This window comes from Phaseolus vulgaris, chromosome 1 (assembly GCF_000499845.2).
Source record: "Phaseolus vulgaris cultivar G19833 chromosome 1, P. vulgaris v2.0, whole genome shotgun sequence".
NCBI lineage: Eukaryota > Viridiplantae > Streptophyta > Magnoliopsida > Fabales > Fabaceae > Phaseolus > Phaseolus vulgaris.
This window is the reverse complement of record NC_023759.2, coordinates 7,797,746-7,823,953: the sequence shown is the minus strand read 5'-3', so window position 1 is coordinate 7,823,953 and position 26,208 is coordinate 7,797,746. Positions and strand designations below refer to the sequence as shown.

The 26,208-nt window shown below is 32.6% G+C and overlaps 1 protein-coding gene across 2 annotated transcripts; it reads left to right on the top strand.

The window, feature by feature from the left end:
* The first annotated feature begins 14,378 nt into the window (after positions 1 to 14,378).
* Positions 14,379 to 26,175, top strand: LOC137813448 (transcriptional corepressor SEUSS-like). 2 transcript variants are annotated; one of them, XM_068615705.1, is made up of 11 exons: positions 14,413 to 14,898; positions 15,262 to 16,487; positions 16,575 to 16,691; positions 16,967 to 17,015; positions 17,173 to 17,387; positions 17,617 to 17,685; positions 17,952 to 18,049; positions 19,511 to 19,604; positions 19,949 to 20,018; positions 24,560 to 24,694; positions 24,779 to 26,175. In XM_068615705.1, exons 2-11 carry the CDS (start codon positions 15,438 to 15,440, stop codon positions 25,528 to 25,530), a joined length of 2,649 nt encoding a protein of 882 aa, XP_068471806.1. In that variant the 5' UTR covers positions 14,413 to 14,898; positions 15,262 to 15,437; the 3' UTR covers positions 25,531 to 26,175. The 2 variants fall into 2 exon arrangements, with proteins under 2 accessions (XP_068471805.1, XP_068471806.1); XM_068615704.1 differs by having other exon boundaries at positions 14,379 to 14,898; positions 24,560 to 26,175.
* Positions 26,176 to 26,208: the final 33 nt, after the last annotated feature.

Sequence of the window (26,208 nt, the reverse complement as noted above, 5' to 3'; positions counted from 1 at the left end):
GGTTTTAGTTATCAATCTTGGTAGGGTCACTTGAAAAGAGTAATCCTCTCAACTTATTCTACTATATACTGAATTTTTGTTATGTTTAGATAACTTGCATTAGACCCTTAAATCTAGAAGCTTATCTAGACTAAGGGGATAAAATTCTAGAAGTTGTTTGGAAAACAAGTAATTAAGGTAAGGGAAACTAAATTTAATTTTTAATAGCACTATTAGATTTTGATGGTTTATTATTTAAGTGTTGTTTTATTTTATGTTAAATAGACTTTTGAATGTTGTGAATCACGTTTTGAATGATATTGTATGATGAAAATTGTATGAAATTGATGTCATACATTTGGGATAATGTATGAGTTGTTGTTAATGGCACTAAGAATGAAAAACCTATTTTTAAAAGAGATCCTCTAGCTTCATTGATGATCTAAATCATATAGACTAAGATATCAGGTGGGGAGAAGATGAGAGAGAGTTCATACACATCGGGTCCCGCTGTAGACAATCGATATTGGATGTTTGAACATACCCAAATCCTTTTTATTAGATTCGTTGGTAATCTTTGGATCATGTGTTAGTATCTGGTAGGAGCATACTTAATAAGTTTTCCGGAAGACGAAGTGGGATTGGAATGAAATTTAATGATTGTGATTGAAAATAGATCCATGTGTGGTCTATATGAATGTATGAAATTGATATTGAAACTTTATATGACAACATCTAAAGAAATGTTTATAAATGATTTGTTTGATTAGTTCCTTTTGCATGAATTAGATATGTTATGGAATTTCTTTTCGTTAGCTTACCCTAGTTTTTCTTGTTGTGTTTGAACTGCAATGACTATACTACATACACGAACAAATGATCATACAAATGTCAGAGGGTTTATAAAGCTTTAGAGTGTTGTTTTTGAAACTTATATTGTAAATATTTGTATTTTTATAAGTTCTAATAATGTATTGGGAATGTTTTAAAAAATCCTAAGCTTGTATAGAAATATATAGAACTTGTATTGTTATAGTTAGAAGTATTTATGAGGTGTTAGATGAAGTTTGTATTAGTAGCTATAAAAATGAGATTTTTTTTTAGTTAAGTTTGGATTGGTGATGATAAAAGTCAAAACAACCAAATTTAGTTAGTGTTCAAAATCTAAAGATTAAGCAAAGATGATTCTAGAATAGACCCACGTTAACTTGATTCATTTTTGTCGCACTTATCTGTTTAAAGAAAATTAGGTAGAAAAGATGAAAGTATAGGAAGGGATGAGACAACTTCCGAAAACCTAAAATTAGTGTTGATTTGGAAAATGTTAGAGTCACGAAATATAGTTTTTACATTGTTTTCATGTTTGATTATTCATGTTTCACATATTAGATGAAATCTTATGATTATTTTATTTTATTTTTCTAAAAAAAAGAGAGTATATAAAGACATTACTATATAGCATGTAATCTCAATTAAGTTAATATTCTATTATAAGTTTGGTTAATTATTTGTAGAATAAGATATAGCATAAAAATAAAATAAAAGATATAGAAAAAGTGGGGTCTAGGAGAGTACCCACCTTATCGAGAAACAAACCTAGAATTAGGTAGATACTACTTATTCCTAAGAATCATATGTAACAATCTTTGGCATAGAATCCTACCGAAATTATAATAATAAGAACTATTGATGGAGTGTAATAAATATTAATATTTTTTTTTAGTATAATAATTTATTATTATTATTATTATAAGATTTTTAATTTTGTTTATTTTATTTGAATTTTACTGATGGTTAAGATAACTGATACTAATTTTTTTTAGTAAACACACGTGACAATTGTTAAAGATAATGTGTTAAATCACCTTAATTATTAATAAATTAAAAAAATTATTAAAAATAATTTTTTATACAATGATTCTGTAATTTTTTTATTATACTAAAAATAAAATATATTAATATTTATTATATTGAATTATAATTTAACCTATAAAACATTCCATTTTTTATTTATTCATCATATTCATCTATCCAGTTCTAAGTTTATAAAGAACCATGCTTTGATTATGAAAAACTTGAAAAACAAGAAATCACTCTGAATCTAACTATTTTAAAAAATATATATATTTCATAGCATATATATACTCAACAACTAAACTAACACAAAGATATGAATGTATATAAAGAAATATTGGACTCTAGATTATGCGAGCACAAACTACTAAACAATCAACAACAAAAAATTATTTTTGATTTTCATGTATGAAGTCCTAGTGTTTTTAAAGCAAATAGGACTGCAATTGGACCAAATGGTTGTTAAAATAAGTGGCCTAAACAAGAGGGGAGTAAATTGTTTTCACAAGATTTTCGCAAAGTTTGGAAGTAGAGTGAAAAGTTATGAAAAATCAACCAATTGATTTTTTGTTCAACTCAATAAAATTTCTCTTTTAAGGTTATTTATAGCAAATCAACCTGTTGTTTTCACAAAACAACTAGTTGTTTATACAATCAGAATATGAAACCAAGTTAAAACAATTTATAAGAGTAGAGATAGAGAGAATCACACAATAGGTTTATACTAGTTCACTCTTAACCAAGAGCTACATCCAGTCCTCGGCTAACCATTGAAAATTCACTATGTAATCAAACCTAGATTACGAAACACACACCAAAAGTGATGATCTTGAACCCTTCAAGAACACACACCACTCTTGTAGTGTTCAAGAACTGTTTTGTATTTCTTGTAAAGAAATTGTGTTGTTTTAGTGAAATTCACCTTGGTGTGAGGTGAAACTAAATGTAGCTTTGTTGTGAGTGAATCAATATAAAATCTTGATGTCTTTTATATGTTCTTTACCTCTGCTTTATAAAATTTATGCATAATAATAAAATGTTTTCTTAAAGCATTGATTGATACTTCTGAATTTTGTACCTATCATATAATTTGTATAAATATCTTTTCAGTATTTCTTGATCATAAAAATAATTTACTAATTCCAAAAATAACTTTCTTAAATTAATCCAAATATTTGTTTCTTTTAAAACAAATTTAGATCATTTCAATTGTATTTCTGATTTATAAGATTTTGTTCTAAAATCTGTGTATTGAAAACTTTAATCAATTGTCTTTAAATAAAACATATTCATTTTAGTATCAATGTATTTCAACGTCAAAATTAATCTGTTGTTTTTCAAAACAATTTGTTAAAATTGTTTCTAAATTGTTGGAAAATATTTGCGAAAATATTCTAAGTACAATTCACCCCATCTTGAACTTAGTTTTCCTTTATTTCAACACCCCTAAGTTCAAATTCCCTTGAGGGGGTATATGATACAACCCAATTAGCCAAGCAGATGACCAATGACACAAGAGAAAATTCACACTGTGATCAGTCATCTCAACATTCAAGACAAGGCCTCACCAAATATCGGAAGGACCTTAGCAGAAGAAGAACTGGTAGACCAGAGCATCAAATGTTTTTCCTTCTTGTCTTCTTACAAGACACAAATGTTTGTAAATAAATTGGGCTCACTTTGGGGGTCCAAATAGAAGAATAAACTAGAGTAGGATGTGCTTAGTAATTTGAGTAGGGTGTGCTTAGTAATTTGGGCCTGTGCCAAGCCCACCTTTCATGACAAGTGCTTCTAGGTTTAGGGTTTCTTTGACCTACCTTCTATAAGGCTTCTAACAAATGACACCCATACCCCTATATCTTGTTCTCCAAGACACTCTCTCCTATAAATAGAGTGCCTTGTCTCATGTATTTCACACATTGAATTTTGAAATAGAAAGGAAACTCTGCAAGAGTGATTAATGAGCTTAGTCTCTTAGTATTTTGGGTCTTATCTTGAGTGCGCAACACCTCAAGTGGCAGCTCCTTCACCACTCATTTTGGAGTACCTCATTCTCCAAGTGACGAGACAACCTTCTTCTTCCATAAGCTTTCTTCTTCTCTTCATCTTTTTCCTTCTTATTTGTGCCATTTTCTTTCCTTTTTATGTTCTTGTGTTCTTCCTTTCATATTCGTTTTCCATCTTGTTTCTTTCCATTATATGTTCTTTAATTTCGCACCTCTTCATCATCAACATCATATAATTGTGTTTTCTCTTTGCCCTCTAGAAGTGAACCTTCACACTTACTTAACCACTTGGTTAAGTAAGTGTCCAGTGAGAATCTTCTTTGGGTTCTCACCTTAAATTGTTAATCTAAAAAATCATAAACAAAAGAGGAACCCATAAAATGTGTCAATCTAAAATCAACTCACATCAGTATAAATGTTGAGAATTCATGGCACAAAGGTGAGGGACGCCTCTCAGAATGTTTGAGCTCAACATTATGCCTAGGATGAAAAAGATAAGTTAAAGAGATTTTTAGACAAACACACCTTACTATTTATTGAGTTAAATTCAGTTACTTAGATACATCTAAGATCTTTTATTTCTTTTGAAATACCAACTTGTGAATTGTTTAATGATAAACCTATTTACTTTTTTGTTATGATACCACTCACTTCACATAGTTTTATACATTTTTTATAAACAAGTTCAAAGGTGAATTATACAATATGAAGTATTTTTTTGAGTTTCATGCAACTTATGAGTTACTTAGTTAGCTTTTTGTAAAGGTGCATACATTAACTTTTGTTTTGTAAACTAATATGTATTGTTAGATGGGTCAACTTTTAGTTTGATTTCAAACCATTTATTGGGGAACATAAATCTATAACAAATATTATATTATGTAAATGTTATTATTCACATATGTTATTATTTATGTTACACCAAATCCTCTCTTGAATGTTACACAAACTATAAACAATATTCAAAAGGTTCACAAGAGGTTTGTCCAACCAAGCATCAATAAAAAATGAACTAGTTTTTTGTCACAAATGTATCATCTCACATTAGCTAATGCATAAGGAAAACAAATTTTAATACTACACCAAATGCAAGAGCAAGTGAAGGGTTTATAGTGATGTGATCTTGGAGGGAATCATTCACTTCAAGAAGATCCTAGAAGAAAGCTAACTAGAAATGAAGATAAAGTTTAAGAGGAGGACATTCTCAAAAGTTTATGAATGATAGAAAATAGTAATTTTCATGTAATAAACTTATTCTTTGATATTTAAATAGTTTAGGTACTCCTTAGTTAGGATTCTTTCTATCTTGTTTTATTACAAAGGAGGGTAGAAGAGTGTTTGAAACTCCTTCACATACCTACGTCTCTTTATGTTAGATGTCGAAATTCAACAAACCATGTGTTTGATTTTGATTTTCTGCTTAAAGAAGTAAGTATAACATAATTTTATGTTTTATCAGATCATGTTAGACACAAATATCCAATCTATCCCTTCAAAAATAAGTTGTATGGCTGGACAAATGCAAATTCTATTTAATATATTATTGGTTTGACATCTGATAAACTTTTTCTTATACAAACTCAAGAGAGTATACTTAGTTAAGTAAGCTTTTACTTGAATAGACAAGCACACCTTAAGCCTTTCATACTACATGTCCAAATTTAATATATGCTTATTTTATGCTTACAAGAATTATAAACTTCTTCAGTCTTTCAAGAATATCTCGCAATGCCTTGTTAACGTAAAAAATCTCTTGCAAAACATGTTGAAAGTTGCTTAAGGAAAATAACTTCTCTGGAAAATACAACATGTCAATGTTGCAAAGTCCGCCAACTATGTCATGTCTTATGCTTTTCTCAAAGGTGGAAAAAGCCTCCTACCCAAGTCCGTAAAGCTTTTCCATCCTTCAAAGGTGTTGCCAAATAAGTCACGTTCAATGTAATGTTAAAAGTACTTGATGCGTCTTGAAGGCTCAAAGTGTGCTCAGATGTAAGAAGAAACAATATCATAAAGAAAACCCTCACAATAGCTACAAAAACATGTGCAACGATCTTGTTGAAGAAAAGGGGGACGACAACAAAAGTCTCGATACAAGAATGTGCTTCATCAAAGATCTTAAGCTTCCAAATTTTGTAATTGTGAGAAAGAGCATTGTTTGTGTTCATTATCAAACTAATAGGTGTGTAAACCCAAAAGACACATGATTATGCATCATCAAACAATATTTACAAAAATCTACAAAACATTATAAAATAGAATTGAACCTTCCCTTGTGTTTCGACCTATTTTCACAAAAACTAGAGTTTTTTTGAAAAGTGTAAAATGAAGTCTAAAATCAAATTGTAAGTTGTAGGATCAAACAAAGACAATGTGATACAAACCACCTCGACAAGCAGATGACTAAGGACACAAGAGACACTTCAGAATTAGGTCATTCATCTCAGCATACAAGACCAGGTCCCACTAAACATCAGAAGGACCTCAAATGAAGAAGAACTGGACATAGGCTAAAGCATCAAATGTTCTTTCTTCTGGTCTTTTTATAAGACAAGTTTACGTAAATAATTTTGGCTCTTTTTGAGGGTCCAAATAGAAGAATAAGCTAAAGTAGGGTGTGCTTAGTAATTTGGGTTTGTGTCAAGCCCACCTTTCATAAGATATGCACCTAGGTTTAGGGTTTCTTTGACCTACCTTCTAGAAGGTTTATCACAAATGACGCCCCTACCCCTCTCACTCTTGCCTCCCAAGTCACTTTCTCTTTGCCTCATGTATCTGGACATTGAATTTTGAATAGAAAAGAAACTCTATTAGAGTGTTTATTGAGCTCAGTCTCCTAGAATTTGGGTCTTATCTTGAGTGTTCTACACTTCAAGTTGTGGCTCTTCACCACTCATCTTGGAGTCTCCTCCCCTTCCAAGTGGCGTGAGCACCCCTTCATCATCCTAAGCTTTTCTTTCCTTTCATCTTTTTATTTTTCCATTCCTTGATGTTCTTGTGTTCATCTTCTTCTATTATGTTTCCATATTCTTTTTTTTCTTTAATTTTGCACCTATTCATCATTAACACCATATAATTATGTTTTCTCTTTGCCCTCTAGAAGTGAACCTTCACACTTACTTAACCACTTGGTTAAGTTTGTGTCCAGTGGGAATCTTCTTTGGGTTTTTCACCATATTATGCTTAAAATCCAAAACCAAAAACAAAGTACAAACCATAAAATGTGCAATCCTAAAATCAACTCACATAAAAATGTATAACATAATTAAAGAAATGAGAAAAGTAGGCAAAGATTTATCCTGGTTCACCCTATGACTTAGGTGATTGGGGGGGCTCTTTTTATTTTTATTTCTCGATAAGTGGATTGAGTCAACTATAGTACAGTTGATAAGAGGAGTTGTCGTATCCACAGGGACTAAAGATAAAAAAAACATAGCAATATCAATCAAAGTGAAGTGAGGATATTTTGATTTTGGGGTGCATGATGATATCTAACAGATATAATAGATAAGTATAAATAATATAAATAACGAGACTGAAACTAGATGAAGAAAAGGAGAAATTTAGATATTCAAAGCAAATGTTGGCATTGAATAACTTTGTAAATCTCTTTTGTTGATGTTACTTACAAATGCTTTGTTCTTCAAGTTCATTATTCTTTATGGCAAAACTAAGTTAATCCCTCAATCATAGTTATCTAGAACAACAGACTATCATAATCAATTCTTTGACTTCCATTTAGCTTGCTTTTGCGTTAATATAGAACAATGATGACTATTTTACAACAAGTGTATCGAGTCAGAAGTAATAAAATTGTCCCTAAAGACGGATTTCAAACCCACATGGAACCGTTGAATTCTCAAGTAAAATATTCACTAAATAGAAAACAATAAGTAAACGTTTGTTAGATGTTTGTTGTATGTGAGACTACAAGAATGTAAATAAAGAAAAGTAAAGAGTGTTGATTCAATTGGGGAAATTGGGATTAAGGTTCATCCTTCTCACTATTTTGTATTCTGAAAACCATAATAATATTTTATCTTTCATTGATATTGATGTCCATATAAAATTCATTTATATCTATTTCTTGCATATAAAATTATTAAGATAGTATCCTAAATCTGGATTTGTCGCATATTTATAAAAACTCTTTATCGTTACGAGAAGATGTTGATAGCTATTAGCATTTCAAATATATTCCTAGCATTCAAATATGTTAAGCATTATCATTTAGGTCAGAAACGTAGAATTATGTTTTCAAATCTAAGGATCAAAATCATGATAAAACAAATGTTAAGAATAAAATGAGAATATCAATCATCAATCAATAACATAATATTATATTTAAATATCACCTAAATACATAAGAGTTTGAACAAATTACTCTCAATCCCGAAGAGTAGAATTAGTCACTTATGTTGGCCATTACAAGCATGGAAAGCAAGAAAAAAATGTCCAAGATGTTTCTCCTTGATGGTTGCCTCCTTTAGGGTTTTCTATCACCTTCTATTCTCCCTATGATGTCTAGGGTTATGCCTCATGTCTCATATTTAACATAGTTGAACTTTGGAGTTGGAAGAGAAAAAACCAACCTTCTTTGGAGTGATCTCGCCTGGGCGAGATTTGGCAAGTTCCTTTGGAGTGCTTCTGAATTTGGTGAGTTTGGGCGAGTTGAATCAGCGTTCCAGCTTTCCCTTTTTATCTAGTATATTCTCCTTTTGCCCTTTCATCTCCATTTTCTCCTATAATCCTGAAATTAACTTAAATTTGGGAATAAATCGTTATAGAACCGTCATTATAAAACCACATTAACGACACATGTTAAAAACTGTCATTATTATGCCAACTAACAATAATTTTTTTAATAAAAAATACACTTATAACGACTGTTCCCCACTAGAAACGTCGTTATAAATTCTTTTGAAAGACGTTTCTAGTTGAGAATTGTCGTTATAAGTGTATTTTTTTTAAGTTTTTATTATTATATATATAATCTATTCTTGTATAAAATATCAAATTTCCATAACAATAATGCATGTAATATCATACTTTAAATATGAAAGTCTACAAAAAAATTTATAAATATATGAAAAAGTTTTAGGTCATTCTAAAGTATTATACAAGGTTACCTTAAGGTGCATCCAAGTGAGTTTCTTTGCATTTGCACTTGTACTTGCACTTCTCCTCCCACTCAATATGTTATATCCAGAATAAGCACTAAAATAATAAGATTTTATGTTAGAACACACACACAACATTATGCAATGTAATGTATAAGTAATAAATTTGTGAATGTAATGTAATCATAATGGTTTGATAAATCTCTAATTTATACTAGGAAATATCATGCAAAATTTCAAAATTTTCTGACAAGTGTAAGTATGAGAACTAAAATCTCAAAATACCTAAATAATACTAAAAAATTAAAAAAATAATAGTAAATAGTAGATTTTTGGAATTTTATTGGACCCCAATCCCCTTCGGAATTGGCCACGTGATTCGTTACCTTGTTTTGAGCAACTTTCATTTTTTACGCATCTCCATCTGACTTCTCTATCAAAAGTTATGACTGTTAAAGAAACAATTAAAAACTATTTGCAGTATATGACAATTTAAAATAGTTAACACATAATCAATAAATATTTATGTTTCCAAACAAAGATGGTCATTAGACCATTGATAATTAATGTGTTCTTTAAAACTAGATTATATAGTCATGGAATTAAATATTTTCAACACTTGTATATTTATATAAAAAAAAACAATAATTTAAACATTGTGCTTTCATCTAATTAATTTATTTCAGCTTATAAGAACTTTTGTTTTAATAGATTAACTAGCCTGTGATACGTTGTAGATATTGAATGGTTTATTATATACTAGAGCTACACAACACATTGTTAAAACGTTTAGATGATATATTCCACATTCAATACCTAAAGTTATTTTGCTATCACTAGAACATTACAAATCACAGATGATCAACCGTCATCAAATCGTCTAGTGGGGTATTGATGTGAGTTGATTTTAGAATTGTACATGTTTTTAGGATTTTCACTTGGATTATGATTTTGATTAGCAATGATAGGTGAAACTCAATGAAGATTGCCATTGGACACAAACTTAACCAAGTGGTTAAGTAAGTGTGAAGACTCTCTTCAAAAGAGTAAAAGAAAAACACAATTACTAAGATGATGATGATGATTGCGAAAAATAAAGCCAAACAAATGAATGAAGAAACCGAATTGAAAGGGAAGATAAAATGGCGGAACAATTAAAGAGATAATGAAGAAAAGAAAAGAAGAGTAATAATGGAATATAAGAGAAAATAGTAAGGAGTATAGAAAGCTTAGGGAGTGGAGAGAAATGAAGAGGGATCACGCCACTTGGGGGAGGAAGCTCCAAGATGAGTGAGGATGGAGTTGCCACTTGCAACTACCTTTGCCAAGATAAGACTCAAAAAAATTATAGGAACGCTCTAGACTTACTCAAGGAGAGTTTCTTTAATTCAAAATTCAATGTTCTAAAGAGGATTATAATTGTATGGCAAATATTTTCCATAATTGTAGAATTTGATCATTCTTGCTTTGACAATTTCTAAAACCATGTTCAAAGCTAAAATCAATTCACATCATGTGGTATTCAAAGCATGGTTATTTTGCGCTTAATTTTTTCTAAGTTGATTTTTGCTTTAAATTTTCAGCACCTTTCAATTTTGTCTTTATATTTCAGTCTTTTCAATTCAGCACCTTTCAATTCAGTCTTTAAATTGCTTTATTAATTAAGCAATTTAAATTCTAATTTTGAATTACTTTTGTCATTTAAATTTACCTTTGTCGTTTGCTTGACTCATAATGCTATTAGTGTTCTAGGAGTATTATTTTCCATTATGCTTATTTTGATTTTAATTGTGAATAACTAAAACCAATTAGAAGTTGTTTGAGTAGTGGTTGAATTAATTCCAAACATAGAATTCAAGTGTTCATATGGATTAAATCTATAAAAAAAAAAAATCATTTGCAAAAATTGAAAAGTGATTCAAAAGTATGCACGACAAGAATATGAAAATTTTGAATCCATAAACACAAAGACAAAACAATTTAAGTGCATCCACCTTTCAAATTTCAGAGTGCTAAAGAGGATTCTAATTGTATGGCAAATCTTTTTTATAATTGTGGAATTTGATCATTCTTTCTTTGACAATTTCTAAAACCATGTCCAAAGCTAAAATCAACCCACATTAGGTATAGACCGTCTAAAGAGATCTTAGTCCACTTAGAGTCTCAACATGTAAGACAAAAGATTTATTCAACAAAAGATGCAAGTGTTTTATCTGTTAGACGATACAACACTATGCAGTCTTCCTTTACATTTGATAGCCTAATAAGTCATTTATATACTCAAACGATATGGACACAATCTAAGTTAACCTCATACTTCTCGCATATGCATACACTTATTCTAAGTTACAGGAAATGTATGTTGTTTTCGTATGCCAAGGAGATTCAGTCAAACATAAGTCACATCAAGTGATTTCTTGAATAAAGAGCTAAATTTGTTTTCTTCAATGACAACCTAACATAAGTTTTTGTTATGATTCCATTAATTGTCTCATCATTTCCTCTAAACATGACTCTTCAACATTAAGAGGAATACTGTCAGTTTTCAAAAATTGTTGATAGGATGTTTGGGTTTTATCATAATAACATTACTGATAATATGATTGTTGCTGAGGTTGCTCATAAGACTGCTGACAATATGGTTCATAATGCATCTCATAATTGTAAATTTGATCAGCTAAATTTCTTTCCATTTTAGAATTTTAAACAAGAGAGATATGTAATGGTCAAAGGTTAGACGTTGTATCAGCAAACCCCATCTACCTTAAAAATGTAACAATTCAAGATGCAAATTGGAATAAAAAGTGTGTAGATGTTTGTCAGTAGACCGTCTACACTGAAAATTAGATGAGAACATAATCAATAATAATAAATAAATAAATAAAAATTATGCAGAAAATCTAGTCATGCACTAATGAAATCCCTAATATGTATCGATAACAACACCTATTAAATGCCTCATAGCAAACTCTTTTTTTAATTGAAAAATAAAACAAATGAACTCCCAAATAAGAGATGTGACTCATAAGTGGACAAGTTTAAAAATTAAGTCTTTCCTAGCTAAAGTCTTCCCTAGATTGTTTTTAATTTATAAATCAAGGAGTAGCAACCGCAGCATCTATCCTAAATGCAAATCTTGTAAAAACTAATACAAATGCTACATTTAATGCTAAAAAGAAAATTAGTTAGATAAAAAAATTATGCAGCACACAAACAAAAGAAAAACAATTTTTTTAAGTAAAAATAAGAAAAATATAAACTTTGTTAGCAAAAAAAAAAAAGAAGAAAAGAAAATAGAAACTTTGTTAGTAAAAAAATAAGAAAGATAGAAACTTTGTTAGGTTAAAAATAGAAATTAAGAATAAAAATAGAAATTAAGAATAAAAATGGAAATTATGAATAAAAATAGAAAAAAAAACAAAAACAAAAATAAAAAAATGAAAACAAAATAAGAAATAAGAAATAGAAAAAAGATAATGGCAGAAATAATAATTAAAAAAATAGAAAATAAATGAAATAAGATATGAAAAATAAAAAATAAGATTAAGATATAAGATATAATGAAGATATGACAAATCAAAATAAGATTAAAATATAAGATATAAGGAAGATATGGCAAATTAAAATAAAATTAACATATAAGATATAAGAAAATAAAATAAAATAAAATTAACATATAAGATATAAGAAAATAAAATAAAATAAAAATAAGATTGAATATCATGAATATTAAATTTATTTATTTATTTTTATTAATTTATTTTTTATTTTTCCTTTTTTATGATTATAATAAATAAATAAATAAATATAGAAAAATAAATTTAGATAAGTAGAAAATAAAATTATGCATATGAAATAAAAAAAAATGCAAATAAAGAAAACAAAAACTAATAACCAAATTCAAATTGAATTCCTCGACAATGGTGTCAAATTTGATAATTGTTGTTTAGCAGTTAACTTAAAATTATTTCAGCGTAGACAATCTAACTAATATTGGACCGTATAACGTTAGGGAGATTATAGTATAATTATGGTCAGATGACCCAAATCATCTCTCAACGAATCCAATAGTAAAATCACTAAAAAAAATAAAAAAGAGGAGGTTGAGTTGTGAAAAAAAGTAGAGATTATAAAACAGTAAAAAATGTAGGTTAACTCTCAAGTTCCTCCACCAATGAATTCTTGAAGGTTATCTAAATATCATCACCCTTCAATTCTCACATAGGGTGAAATTAAATCAAACATATGTTAATACAATTCAACTGAATCTTATGAGCAAAAACATGCATATATTGATGTACTCATGAGATGGTTCTCTCCTCTCTATTGGATCATGAACACAAGAAATTAACTAGAACAATGCGAACTAACTAAGAAATCAAAGTTTAAGATAAAGAAGATTTTCAATCATGCGTTCAAGTACAATCTCTCACAAAATTCAGTTTTCTAGGAGATCAGAAGATTAAAACAATTGCTATAGAAAATTGAAAAACGAAATTTTTATTGCTCAGAACCTCAGAACTCAATGGGAAATTATAAGAGAATCAACCCAAAAATTATAACAAAATAACTCGTCTCAGTAGTATTCATCGTATAGCAGAATAAGACAAATACCCTATTTATGAATTCATAAAACATTGGTTTAAAGAAAGTTCTTACGTATTTAATCAAGTATTCTTGCTAAAATTTGAAAAAAATTAAATCGCTTTCTTTTTTTTAATTGATTATGACACATATTAATCAATTATTTCTACTTTGCATTTATTTCAGAAAAAAAAAGTTATAACAAAATAACTCCACACAAATATAAAAAAACTACCAAATGGTTATCTATGGGCAAATAACATTCCAATGTTCAAATTATTAAAACTATAAAAAGACAGTGCAGAAAAAGAATATAACAATAAACATAAAATAAAGTAAACATTACTAATATGAAGTGTTAATAAAGTTTCCAAAAACATTACTAATATGAAAAAGAACTACCAATGGTTATCTATGTGCAAATAACATTCTAATGTTCAAATTCTTAAAACTAAAAAGACAATAAGTGTAGAAAAAGAATATAACAATAAACATAAAGTGAACATTACTAATATGAAGTGTTAACACATAAGTTTCGAAAACTTTAGTTTTAGAAAATTAAATATATAATAATAATAAATTAGAGATATAATAAAATATGGTTGTGTTTACCATTTATTTAGGGTAAACACTTTCTGAAAACGTGTATTCAACTATTTTAAATGATCAGATTAAAAATGGTTTTTGAATTTAAGGTAAAATATAAACTCATACTAAATTGAAGAGTTAAAAAGAAGTTGAATCAAACATTTATTATTTATGATAATTATTTTGACTAAAAAGAAATAGTTTTATTATAGAATATATGTATAAAGAGAAAAATAATAGTGCAATGTTTATAATGATAGAGTATGGTGATGAACGGCTGAGATGAGGGTGAGGATGGAGGGCAACGCATGGTTGATGTAGAAACCAGAGAAAGAGAGAGGCGAAATGGAAGAATAAGATTTGACGTGAGTGTGCTCGAACTAAATATTATAAAGAAGAAAGAAACAGAAAACGAAAGAAAGGATGAAAAAGAAAAGAGAGAGAACCGAAATTCAATCAGATCGAATACAAGCTTGACGTCCGCAGCAACACGCCAATCTCTCTCTACTTTCTCTCTCTAAAAAGCGTGAGAACACAGTAGGGCCCTTCACTGAAGAAGAAGAAGAAGAAGAAGAAGAAGAAGAAGAAGTTGAAGAAGAAGAAGGAGAAACCCTAGAGAGAAAGGACCAACTCAACTCAACTCAGCTCAGCTCTACTCAGCTGAACTCAACTCAGCACTTCATATTTCTCGCCACAATTCAAATTCCTTTTCCATTCCGTTCTCATTTTTTTTTCTCTCTCGCCACTGTTTTCTCTTCGGTTTCGACTGGGTAGGTTCTTCTGAGTCCAACTCGCTTTCTTTCTCACGAGTCATGGATCGTTGATTCGCTCCATCTAGGGCTCGATCGACCCCTTTTTATTTCGCTACTGTTTTCGCTTCTTTTTGAGTTTCTTTCTTTTTAAATTCAACCGCGCATTTTGGTTTGATTAAATTAAGTTGAATTTCTTTTATTTATTGGTGTAATTTTTTTTTTCAATTACAAGCTCTAATTTGGTATTTTTTAAAGGTTTCGGTAATTAGTGTGATTTACTATAATACTTTATTTATTTGTTTATTTATGTTAATTGTTACTGGGTGGTGTTTTGTTGACTGTTGTTGATGATTTGGATCTGAAAATTGGTGTGCTGTGCAGACTCATGCGGAAGGTGTTTGAAGAGTGCACGTTTGAATGTTTGAGTTTGTTTCGGAAGCGCAGCAAGGGCTTGGACTTTGGGTTGAAATGAAACGGTCTGTGGTTTGAGATTGAGAGGGTTTGTGTTTGGTAATTATTGGGCTTAGGTTTTTGAAAGGGCAGTTATAGTGAAGAGAATGGTTCCTCCTGGGCCGCCTACGCCACTTGGTGCCCAGTCCGTGCCGTCACTTCTGAGATCGAATTCCGGAATGATGGGGGGTCAAGGCGGTCCTGTGCCTTCACAAACTTCGTTCCCTTCGCTGGTTGCGCAGCGAAACCAGTTTAACAACATGAACATGATTGGTAATATGTCTAATGTAACTTCCTTACTGAATCAGTCTTTTCCGAATGGAATTCCGAATTCTGGGCTAGCTGGGCATGGGAGCAGCCAGCGCAGTGGAGGAGTTGATGCTGGGGCGGAATCTGATCCGCTGTCTGGTGTAGGCAATGGAATCAATTTTGGCAATACTTTGCAATCGAATTTGGGGAACCCGGGTCCATCTGGTCAAGGTCAGGGTCAACAATTTTCAAATGCTTCTGGTAACCAGATGTTGTCAGATCAACAGCATTCCCAGCAACTCGAACTTCAGAGTTTTCAGCATAGTCAGCAATCAATGCAACAATTCTCTGCTCCTCTGAGCGCTCAGCAGCAACAACAGCATTTTCAGTCAATTCGTGGTGGAATGGGTGGTGTTGGATCGGTTAAGTTGGAGCAACAGGTAAACAACGATCAGTTTGGGCAGCAGCAGCAGCAGCAATTACCCTCAAGGAATCTTGCTCAGGTGAAGTTGGAACCTCAACAACTTCAAACAATAAGAAACATGGCAGCAGTAAAAATGGAGCCCCAGCATACTGATCAGCAGTTTTTGCATCAGCAGCAACAACAGCAGCAGCAACAACAACAACAACTTCTCCACATGTCAAGGCAATCCTCTCAGGCTGCTGCTGCTCAGATGAATCATCTTTTGCAGCAACAGAGACTTTTGCAACATCAGCAACATCAGCAACATCAGCAGCAGCAACAGCAGCAGCAGCAACTCTTGAAGGCGATGCCTCAACAACGGCCCCATCTACCACAGCAGTTTCAGCAGCAGAATATGCGGTCTCCTGTGAAACCATCATATGAACCTGGAATGTGTGCTAGGCGGCTGACACATTACATGTATCAGCAACAACATAGACCTGAAGTGAGAGTTATTCTTGATATTGTGTTTTCTCTAAACATCTATATCTTCTGTCTTATTAATGATGCATTTGCACTTGATTTTATGCAGGATAATAACATTGAATTCTGGAGGAAATTTGTTGCTGAGTATTTTGCTCCGAATGCCAAAAAGAAGTGGTGTGTTTCCATGTATGGAAGTAGCAGACAAACTGGAGTTTTCCCTCAGGTCTGCTGCAAGAGAAAACCTTATAAACTATTTCTGATGCCTGGATAACTTCATCTAAGTTAGTCTCTTGATTATTCAATAATGTCTGTAGTCCATTCTCCATTATACTATTTTCCTTTATTTGCATCTTGATTTTGAAGTTGTGATTGCCAAATTATTATGTATCAAGCAACTATTGTCTTGAAAATTCTATGGGAATCAATGCGCTACCATGTTAAGTTCATGAAGTTAAGCATTAGTTTAAGCTAACATATTGTTTTTTAAATTTTTTTCAGGATGTATGGCACTGTGAAATATGTAATCGCAAACCTGGCCGTGGGTTTGGTAAGTTCTTTTTAAATTTTTCAGTTTAACTCGTCACATTATGTTTTGGTCTGCTACTATCTTACTGTTAGTGATTTTGAATTTTTGAGCATTTCAAATGTTTAAAAATATGATTATGCTGCATTATCTCCTTTCTGAAGTTTTTATGTGTTTTCAGAAGCAACTGCTGAGGTTCTTCCGAGGCTTTTCAAAATAAAGTATGAAAGTGGTACTCTGGAAGAGCTCCTTTATGTTGACATGCCTCGAGAATATCATAATTCCTCTGGCCAAATTGTTCTAGATTACGCAAAAGCAATACAAGAAAGTGTTTTTGAGCAACTTCGTGTTGTCCGTGATGGTCAACTTCGAATAGTTTTTTCTCCAGACCTGAAGGTTGTGAATTGGAAGAATTGCCTTTAGCTTTTAACTACAAGCATCACAGATTATTATTGATATTTTGTTAGAACTACCTTTAGCTTTTAAGTAAAATTCAGTACACATTATTATTTATATTTTCTTAGAATCACCTTTATTTTTTAACTAAAAGTCAGAATATATTATTACTTATATTTTCCGTATTTCGAAAAAGTAATTGACATTTTGTTGGTTATTTCCTATGCAGATATGCTCTTGGGAATTTTGTGCCCGGCGACATGAAGAGCTCATTCCCAGAAGACTTTTAATACCTCAGGTTTGTGACAAAAATTAATTGTTGAGAGACTTTATATCCTGATGATGTATCAATATTTGAGTACAAGATGTTTGTTGTGATGGTTAACCAATATTTTAGGGTTAGAATTTAGGGGGACTTTATATGTTTGTGATATGTATTGTTCAGATTAAGGAAAATTCAGATTAAGTGCACTTATATATTTTGATTATTGGTTTCAAAGATGATGACAAAGTGTTATACATGATGGTTATTTATTCTTATATGTATTCTATTTTTGTATGTAGATTAGTCAGCTTGGAGCAGTTGCTCAAAAATACCAGGCAATTACTCAAAATGCGACACCCAATTTATCGGTTCCAGAGTTACAAAGTAATTGCAATATGTGAGTCCACTTTTCCTTTATATTCTTTCTGCTAAGGTCTGAGCTGCAGTCTTTTGTTAGTGATCTAATCATGAAATTGTTATGATATACTTGCAAAATTACTCCTGTTCTTAAAACTAGTATGTATTTGTTTATTAAGTGGTAAGTTTCTGCTTCTTGATTTCCTCAATTTTTCTGGATCTTTTATATGAATCTCATTATGAATGTGTTAATAGTGACTTGGCTTCTAATAAAATCTTATTTTTTATTTTATGGTATAATAAGAGAACAAATGTCTGGCTTATTTAAGTCTATGTATCCTTGATTCATACATATATTTAATGGGAGAAGGTGCAAACATTTGTCTTTTCCATGTCCATAGGAAATATCTATCTTTAAAGTTTTTCACATGTGGTCCTTGTCAGTGCATTTGTCTTAGACAAAGAATTTAGGAATTGCTACGCAAACATAGTTTAAATTGTGATTTACATCGTGAAATCGTCCTATTCTACGGTCTTGTACAATGCTTCCGACTCAACTTGGACGTGATTGTAGCATAGTAAAATTGTCTCGCAAAATCGCAAAATCGCAAAATCATGCATATCACATTTTTTCTGTGTTTCTTATGCTACACTTCCAACCAAAAGCTTGTTCACCTTCTCGAGTCAATGAGTTTTTGGCTAAAACCCAAACCCAATTGGAAGATAAGGACACATAATGTTTTCTACGTAAAGTTTCTTCTCCTTAAGAAATCCGGAAACCGCTCGTACTCATGGACTTAAGGCACCGGTATGGTTTTTCTTCCACATCTCCTTGTTTGATGCAAACAATTCGCACACACGGTCATAACACCGGCAGGGTTTTGCTGTTTCCTCTCCTTGCTTGCCGAAAGGCACTCACAGTCACAGACTCACGACATTGGCATGGTTTTGCTACATGAAGGAGATAGAGCTAATGAAGATCCCTTGATTTTTCGTTTTAATATGAATGATATATATTAGAGGAAGCATTGACAAAGTGATTCATTCTGTTTTAATTATTTATTTTATTTGCACAGGTATGTGTATATATATATAAATATATAAATAATGTATATCATATTTTTGTAGAAAGTAAAATCTATGATCTGTGTTATGATCCCATGATTTACGATTTTGTGAGCCCTTCACGATCCATACCATAATCTCGATATTAACCACCTTGTGCTACACACATTTATTGTTTCATTTTGAAGGAAAATTTTGTTCTTGGGTTTTTATGTGACTTCTAAACGCTGGTCTTGCTATTAAGAAATTTGCATGTATAATGTATAAGTTCTCGTCACATTTAGGCTTTTAGGAATGTGTCTGATATGCCTACTTCCTATTTCCACTTATAGAACTTTTTCTTGATCCACTTGTGGTCTGACTTAAAGTAAGTTCACTTGATTTTGCAATCTCTGTTTGTTTTCCTTAATTTAAATGTTGCTTTACTGCTTTCCAGGTTTGTTGCATCAGCCCGTCAGTTGGCGAAAGCTTTAGAAGTTCCATTGGTCAATGATTTAGGATATACAAAAAGATATGTGCGGTGCCTTCAGGTAATGTTCTACTTGTTGAGTCATGTTCTTTAATATTGAAAGTCGAATCCTATTGTGATTTCACCTGCTGCATACCAAAAGATTGACGACTGTAGATTTTTATTTTCTTATGTTTAATATTTTCATGGTGGTTTTTTAAATATTTTCTTGGCAATTTTCAGGAGTGGTTATGAAAGTTTTCTTTTAAATACTTATATTTTACCTAAAGAGACAATTTTATCTAAATAAAAAGTAATTGGGAAATTTATGGAATTATGAGCTTATTGAAATATGTTCTCTAGTGAATTTTATGGAGTAATTAGGGCTGCTAAGTTAACTTGTCAATCCTTTCTCTCATGTTGCAGATATCAGAAGTGGTAAATAGTATGAAAGATCTGATAGATTATAGCAGAGAAACACGGACTGGACCCATGGGTAAGTTAATGATATTTTTACTGGTTTGGAATACATTTGTGAGCATGGATATGGATATGGTTATGAAATAGTGTCATGTTTTATCAAAAGCCCCAGCTATCTTATCCACATATTATTGCAATGTTCCATTCCATTTTCTAATTGAACAATGGGCATCATATAGATGTGGAAAGCCTCAATGCATATACCTTTATAGTTTATGTTGGGCTAAATTATTTATTTAGTTCCCATGGTTTCTGGCTAAATAAATTCAGCTTAGTCCCAACTATTATGACAAAAATACAGGTTTCTATAATTATCCAAACTATGCAAAACGATCCTAACTGTCAGATGTCATTATGTCCCTATGATAACTGTGTTAATCAAATTTAAAAATACGAAGTATCAAATGGTGATACTGGCAAACTGTTAGGATCCAATTGGAAGGTACGGGACTTGAGTTCCACATTGGAAATATGTTGATTCAACTGTAGGATATTGCATAAGGCTTTGGGCTCTCCAACTACATGAGCTAGCTGTTGTGGAGCAACTCTCACAAGGTTCGTATCAATTGGTAGCAAACCTTCTTACATGTCTCTTAGCTCCAAACGAGAGGAGCCAGTGGTGACACCATCATTGCAGTGTTCACCCCCAAAAGTCTAGTGCATTGCCAGCCTGTGTTGAGGCTGCCAAGAGTGTTGGGATATCGGGATCCAATTGTTGGATGAGACATGAATTCTACATTGGTAGTATGAGATTCTAGCGTGGGGTTTACTAGGTTTTGGGCTCTCCATCTACAGGTACTAGCTTTTTTGCTCTGGCTCTCTTAAGGTTCTTATCATTTGTTAGGTGTCTGTTAGTAATGGTCATCTCTTAGTATTTGTTAATGAGGAATTAATCAATTACACTTGTGAGTTAGTTGGTTGAAGAAATAAAGGTTGTGATTTGCAAGAGAATTGAAGCCTTTGGCATTGTTGAGATTAAAAGCCTTCAAATTTCTGCAAATTAGGCACTGTTATGATGGAGGATATTTCTTGGAGCTATGGGGATATGTTCATAAAAATGATTCCAAGATGTCACCAGGGCCAGTATCAGCTTGGGTTCTCTTATGTATGTTATCAGGAGAACTGTTACACCTTGGTGCTCATATGTTTGTCAGTATTATGCTAGAGTCAGAGTAGATGGGTGTGAATCCCAATTCCAAAGTAGAAATGGTGCTGGCAAGGTGATGTACACAATGGCAGGCTTGTAATTACACATAGTTGGCTAATTTTTTGACCTAATGGACCAGGCCCTTAGCACTGACGTTTATTTTCACCAAACACCCAGAGGTGTTTTATTTGTGTCAAACCCAACAAAGTGAGACAAAGGTAGTGATGAAGGACAAGAAAAACAGGAGGTTCTTTTTCTAAATTCACGGACCCAGAAGAACAATGACTCTGAAAAGGGATGGAAGAGATTTTCTGTGATTTGTGTATTTGACCCATATTTGTGTTCATGGTAGGAGCATTGACAGTGAATTTTTGGCTACAGTTGTTTTGTTGGCTTTGTGATCATGCTTGAACCGACCTGAATACTGATATGGACTTTTTAGCAGCAGCTGGCATCACCCTTTACCTTGAGGACAAGGTGAATAATTAAGTGGGGATTATAGTTAGGTGTCTGTTAGTGTTAGTATGTCTTAGCAGTTTTTTTAGTAATTGTTAATGAGTTTGGTACATTAGTTATGGTAGTTGGTAAAAGAAGCGAGGCATATTGCCTCCTATGAATAAGAGGGGAGGGAAGAGAGTGATCACCTTGTCAAAAGGCTCCAATTCTCACAAATGACAGGCATAAAGTGGCACGAAAGTGTTACTTGTCAGTCCATGTGAGTCAGTTATGATCATTATTTGGAATTTTTATGTCAGTGAATTATTGATGCTGACTTTATTTGATATGATTAGTATGATTAAAAATATAAAGCACTAACCCTTATTTATACCAATAGTAAATAAGGAGACGAATCATGAATCAAATCTTAAGAAATCTAAGATACTCTTAAACTATTCTAAAATGATTATTGGATACTTTTCATATTTTCTAACACTCTCCGGACTAAGACTAAAAGGTTAAAGTTTGCTATGCTTTAAGCTTATAAATTATACCTTTTAAATATAATATGGCTGCACCAAAAATGGCTGAAATTATTATCATCCTAGAGAGTTGGGTAGAATATTTCATTACAAAGGAGGGAATTCATCAATGAGATGCGAGAAATCACCATTAGTGCAAGTATTGTGTAAGCCAGTTATCTCATCTGTGCTATTGTACCATTAGCCCCTCAACAGTTGTTAGTTACTGTTGTAAGGTTTGCAGAGAAACTAGTGTACAAGCTGGTCTGTTCTCAGATTGTGATAAGAAGAATCGTTATCAATTGTAAAAATACATTCGGAATCTATCACTGTGGTCTCCTTTTTAAACTCTCAAATTCTTTTAGTCATTACATCAAATGGGAGGTTGGTAGTATAAATCCTAGCCAATTCATCTCTATACAGAGCATTGTGAGAAAAAGTCAATGGGAAGGATTAATGCTGCTAAAGAACATCCTTACAAACATTAAATGGTTTGAATGAAGATGAGGCGAGTGTCTAAGGTCAATCAGAATGCATTTGTGAAAAATATGGGGTCAAATTGCATTTTGGAACAAAATCCTGGAAGGTGCCAGGCTGCACCTGGGATTGAGTTTGATGCAGGCGAGTGTCTAAGGTCAATTATTACATTTGGAAGGGCAGATTGCATTTGTGAAAAAGTTGGGGCCCGAATGCAATTTGGAACTAAAACTGGCAAGTGCCCAGGCTGCACCTGGGATTGAGTTTGATGCTAGATCATATTTACCCACCCTAAAATTGCTGTAGTGGGTTTAGCTATTGTGAAATTTTATATGCAAGTTAAACAATTCATAATATCATATGCGGACATACACAAGCTCATAAAAAATCCTGGAAATTATAGACATTCGAATGTTGGTGATAGAGAACAGAGATAAAATCATGAGAGAGCAAGATCATTAAGTAAAAGAAAAGATGAGAACAGTTAAACAGTGAACTGAATAGAACCAACAGAGCAAAAGGTTTCAGAGGACAGAACAAGATCAGAAACACTAAGAAAGTACTGGAAAACTTTAGAAATTATCAGAGATGGCATCCGAGAGTAGAGGCTCATGTTTTAGAAACACAACGGATAACATAATATCAGAGATGGTACCAGAGAACAGTGCCAGGCTAGTCGGATGTATATATGAGCAAGGTCAAACCACAGAACAGAGATTAGGGCAGAAAGAATTGATGAGACAAGGTTAGGAATGAACAAAGCAGGTCATATAAGTTTGGAAAGTACAAACTTTCCCCCAACAAACGAATGAAGTGACACTAATTTCAGGGGTGTCTTTCTTCACCTGAGAAAGGCGAGTTGTTGACATGTGAAAATAATAGCATACTGACAATGGACACAATTTTGGCCATGAAGAGCACTTCACTTTGGTTGTGTTGGCCTAACACAACACGACATGGGCATAGTGCTGCTATCACGAGCTATGAACAACTATGGGCTACATCACATGGGAGAACCGTGGTCCAATCACATCTGACTGAGATCATCGGGATTACACAATGTAGATTTATATATAAAAAAATGCTTGATTTTAGGAAACTGAGCTGCAGAATATTCTAGGTCTCTGAAGATGGTACTGCAATAATACTATATTGAAATTATAGGATTTTAGGTATAGAGGGAGAAAGGGGAGACAGGAGGAAATGATATTTCTTGGCTTAACATATGATGAAAAACCAAAGCACTAGCCCTTATTTATCTACTAGATCATTATGCTAAATAAAGAAACTAGTAATTTTATATTAGGAAATATGAAAACAATCTGATAAGATAATCTAAGATACTCTAAATTATTCTAAAGATATAATGAAGATACTATTCTACATTTTCCATATATCCTAACATGTGGTGTAATTCCTTTTTCTCATTCTGGGAATGTGCTTGTGTTTATACAAGTTCTCAAGTCTTTACATGCTGGTTGGCAGATGGTAAGAGCAATTGCTCAAACCAATTTTTTACTGAGATAAACTGTTTGTTTGGTTCCAAGGGAAGAAACTGTATTTAATTGTTTTTCTTGGGGTGGGGGATAGAAGTTGGATGAATTTACTAGTATACTTTGCAGTAGACAAATAAAATCATCAACCGACTAAGGGTAATTTAGTTAACTTTTTATTAACTTAAAGCATATTCCCTCCCCTTCCAATTCCCCAAATATATAGGACACAAAAAATGAGGAGGGATTTGGGCATCCTTATTAGTTTTCCTCTCACCAGACGCTATAAAAAGTTTCAATGTACAACTATGCATCTATTTTGTTGTCTGAGGGAAACTGTGTACAAACTCTTTTCATAAGTTTTGGTACTCAATATATTTTAGTTTCAAATTGTCGGAAGGTTTTTTAATGCATTATTGCCAGTTGTTTAACTGTAATGATATACTGATTTTAGAATCGTATTTTTGTTGCATTTTATCAGACAGCTTAGCTAAATTTCCTCGGAGAACAACTGGTTCATCTGGACTTCATAGTCAGGCACAACAGTCTGAAGATCAAATACAGCAGCAGTCACAGCCTCAGCAGCCACCCCCGCATATGCCCCATACTTCAAATGGTGATCATAACTCTGTGCAAACTGCTGCAATGCAAATTACTTCTACCAATGGTGTGACAAATGTAAATAATTCTGTCAATGCAGCATCTGCATCAACCGCCACAAGCACCATTGTTGGACTTCTCCACCAGAATTCTGTGAATTCTAGACAAAATTCAATGAACAATGCAAGCAGCCCTTATGGTGGTAGTTCTGTTCAAATTCCATCCCCAGGTTCCTCTGGTAATGTTCCACAGGCACAGCCAAATGCATCCCCTTTTCAATCACCCACACCATCCTCATCTAACAACCCACAAACATCTCATCCGGCATTAACTTCCGCAAACCACATGGGTACAGCAAACTCACCAGCTAATATTTCCTTGCAACAACAGCAGACTTCTCTCCCTGCTGAAGCCGACACAGCTGATGCCCAGAGCTCAGTCCAGAAAATCATTCATGAGATGATGATGTCCTCCCAGATGAACGGCCCAAGTGGAATGGCTGGTGCTGGTTCTCTTGGAAACGACATGAAAAATGTAAACGGGATTCTACCAGGGAGTAACAATTCAGGGCTCAACAATAACAGTGGCCTTGTGGGTAATGGGGCTGTAAACAGTAATTCAGGTGTTGGGGTTGGTGGTTATGGCACAATGGGTCTTGGTCCATCTGGAATGAGCAATGGAATGAGACCTGTAATGGGACATAATTCCATCATGAATGGAAGGGGAGGGCTGGCATCTCTTGCTCGCGATCAAGTTATGAATCAACAGGATTTGTCAACCCAACTACTTAGTGGGCTAGGAGCAGTAAATGGCTTTAATAATCTTCAATTTGATTGGAAACCATCTCCATGAGAGCCTTTGTAATCTTGTGGATGTTGCGATTCTTGGGCGGCTGCTTGTGCAGCATGAGAAATGCTAGAATTGCCTTCGGCCCCTGGCCCTGGCCCTGGAGATGGCAGAACACAATGAGGTCGTCATAGGTCGTTGTACTAATCTGTTGTTTTTATATATATAAAAATGAAAATTTGTTGGCTGGTTGTTTGGCTGATGGGGCTGATTTTCTTTTGAATTCAATTGTAACTTTTAGTTTTTGTATTTTTTAAATATCTTGATGGCATTCACAACTTATCCATTGCACACGCAAGAAAGTTGATGCTTGGGGCTGCAAACTGTAAGTGATTAGGAGCATGTATTTATGTTCGTCAGCACAGGACAAGTCCGGCACCATGTGATAGAGCTCATGCCCAGCTTGAAAGGCCATGAAGACATTGGAATTTCCCTTTTACTCCTAAACCTGGAGTAATTGTGCCAAATTAAAACATGGCATCAGAAATTATTTGTTCTGTGATCGAATTTGTGACTATAGATTTCCCTCCATCGAGAATTTATACAATGTAATCTATACAAAATGTTGAAACGGACATGGATACAAAGTACTTTTTGGTGTGTTTAAAACCATAAAATGAAAATGAAAGATGGTCTATAATTCATGGTGAATTTCCTTATCATAACAATTTTCCAGTTATATAT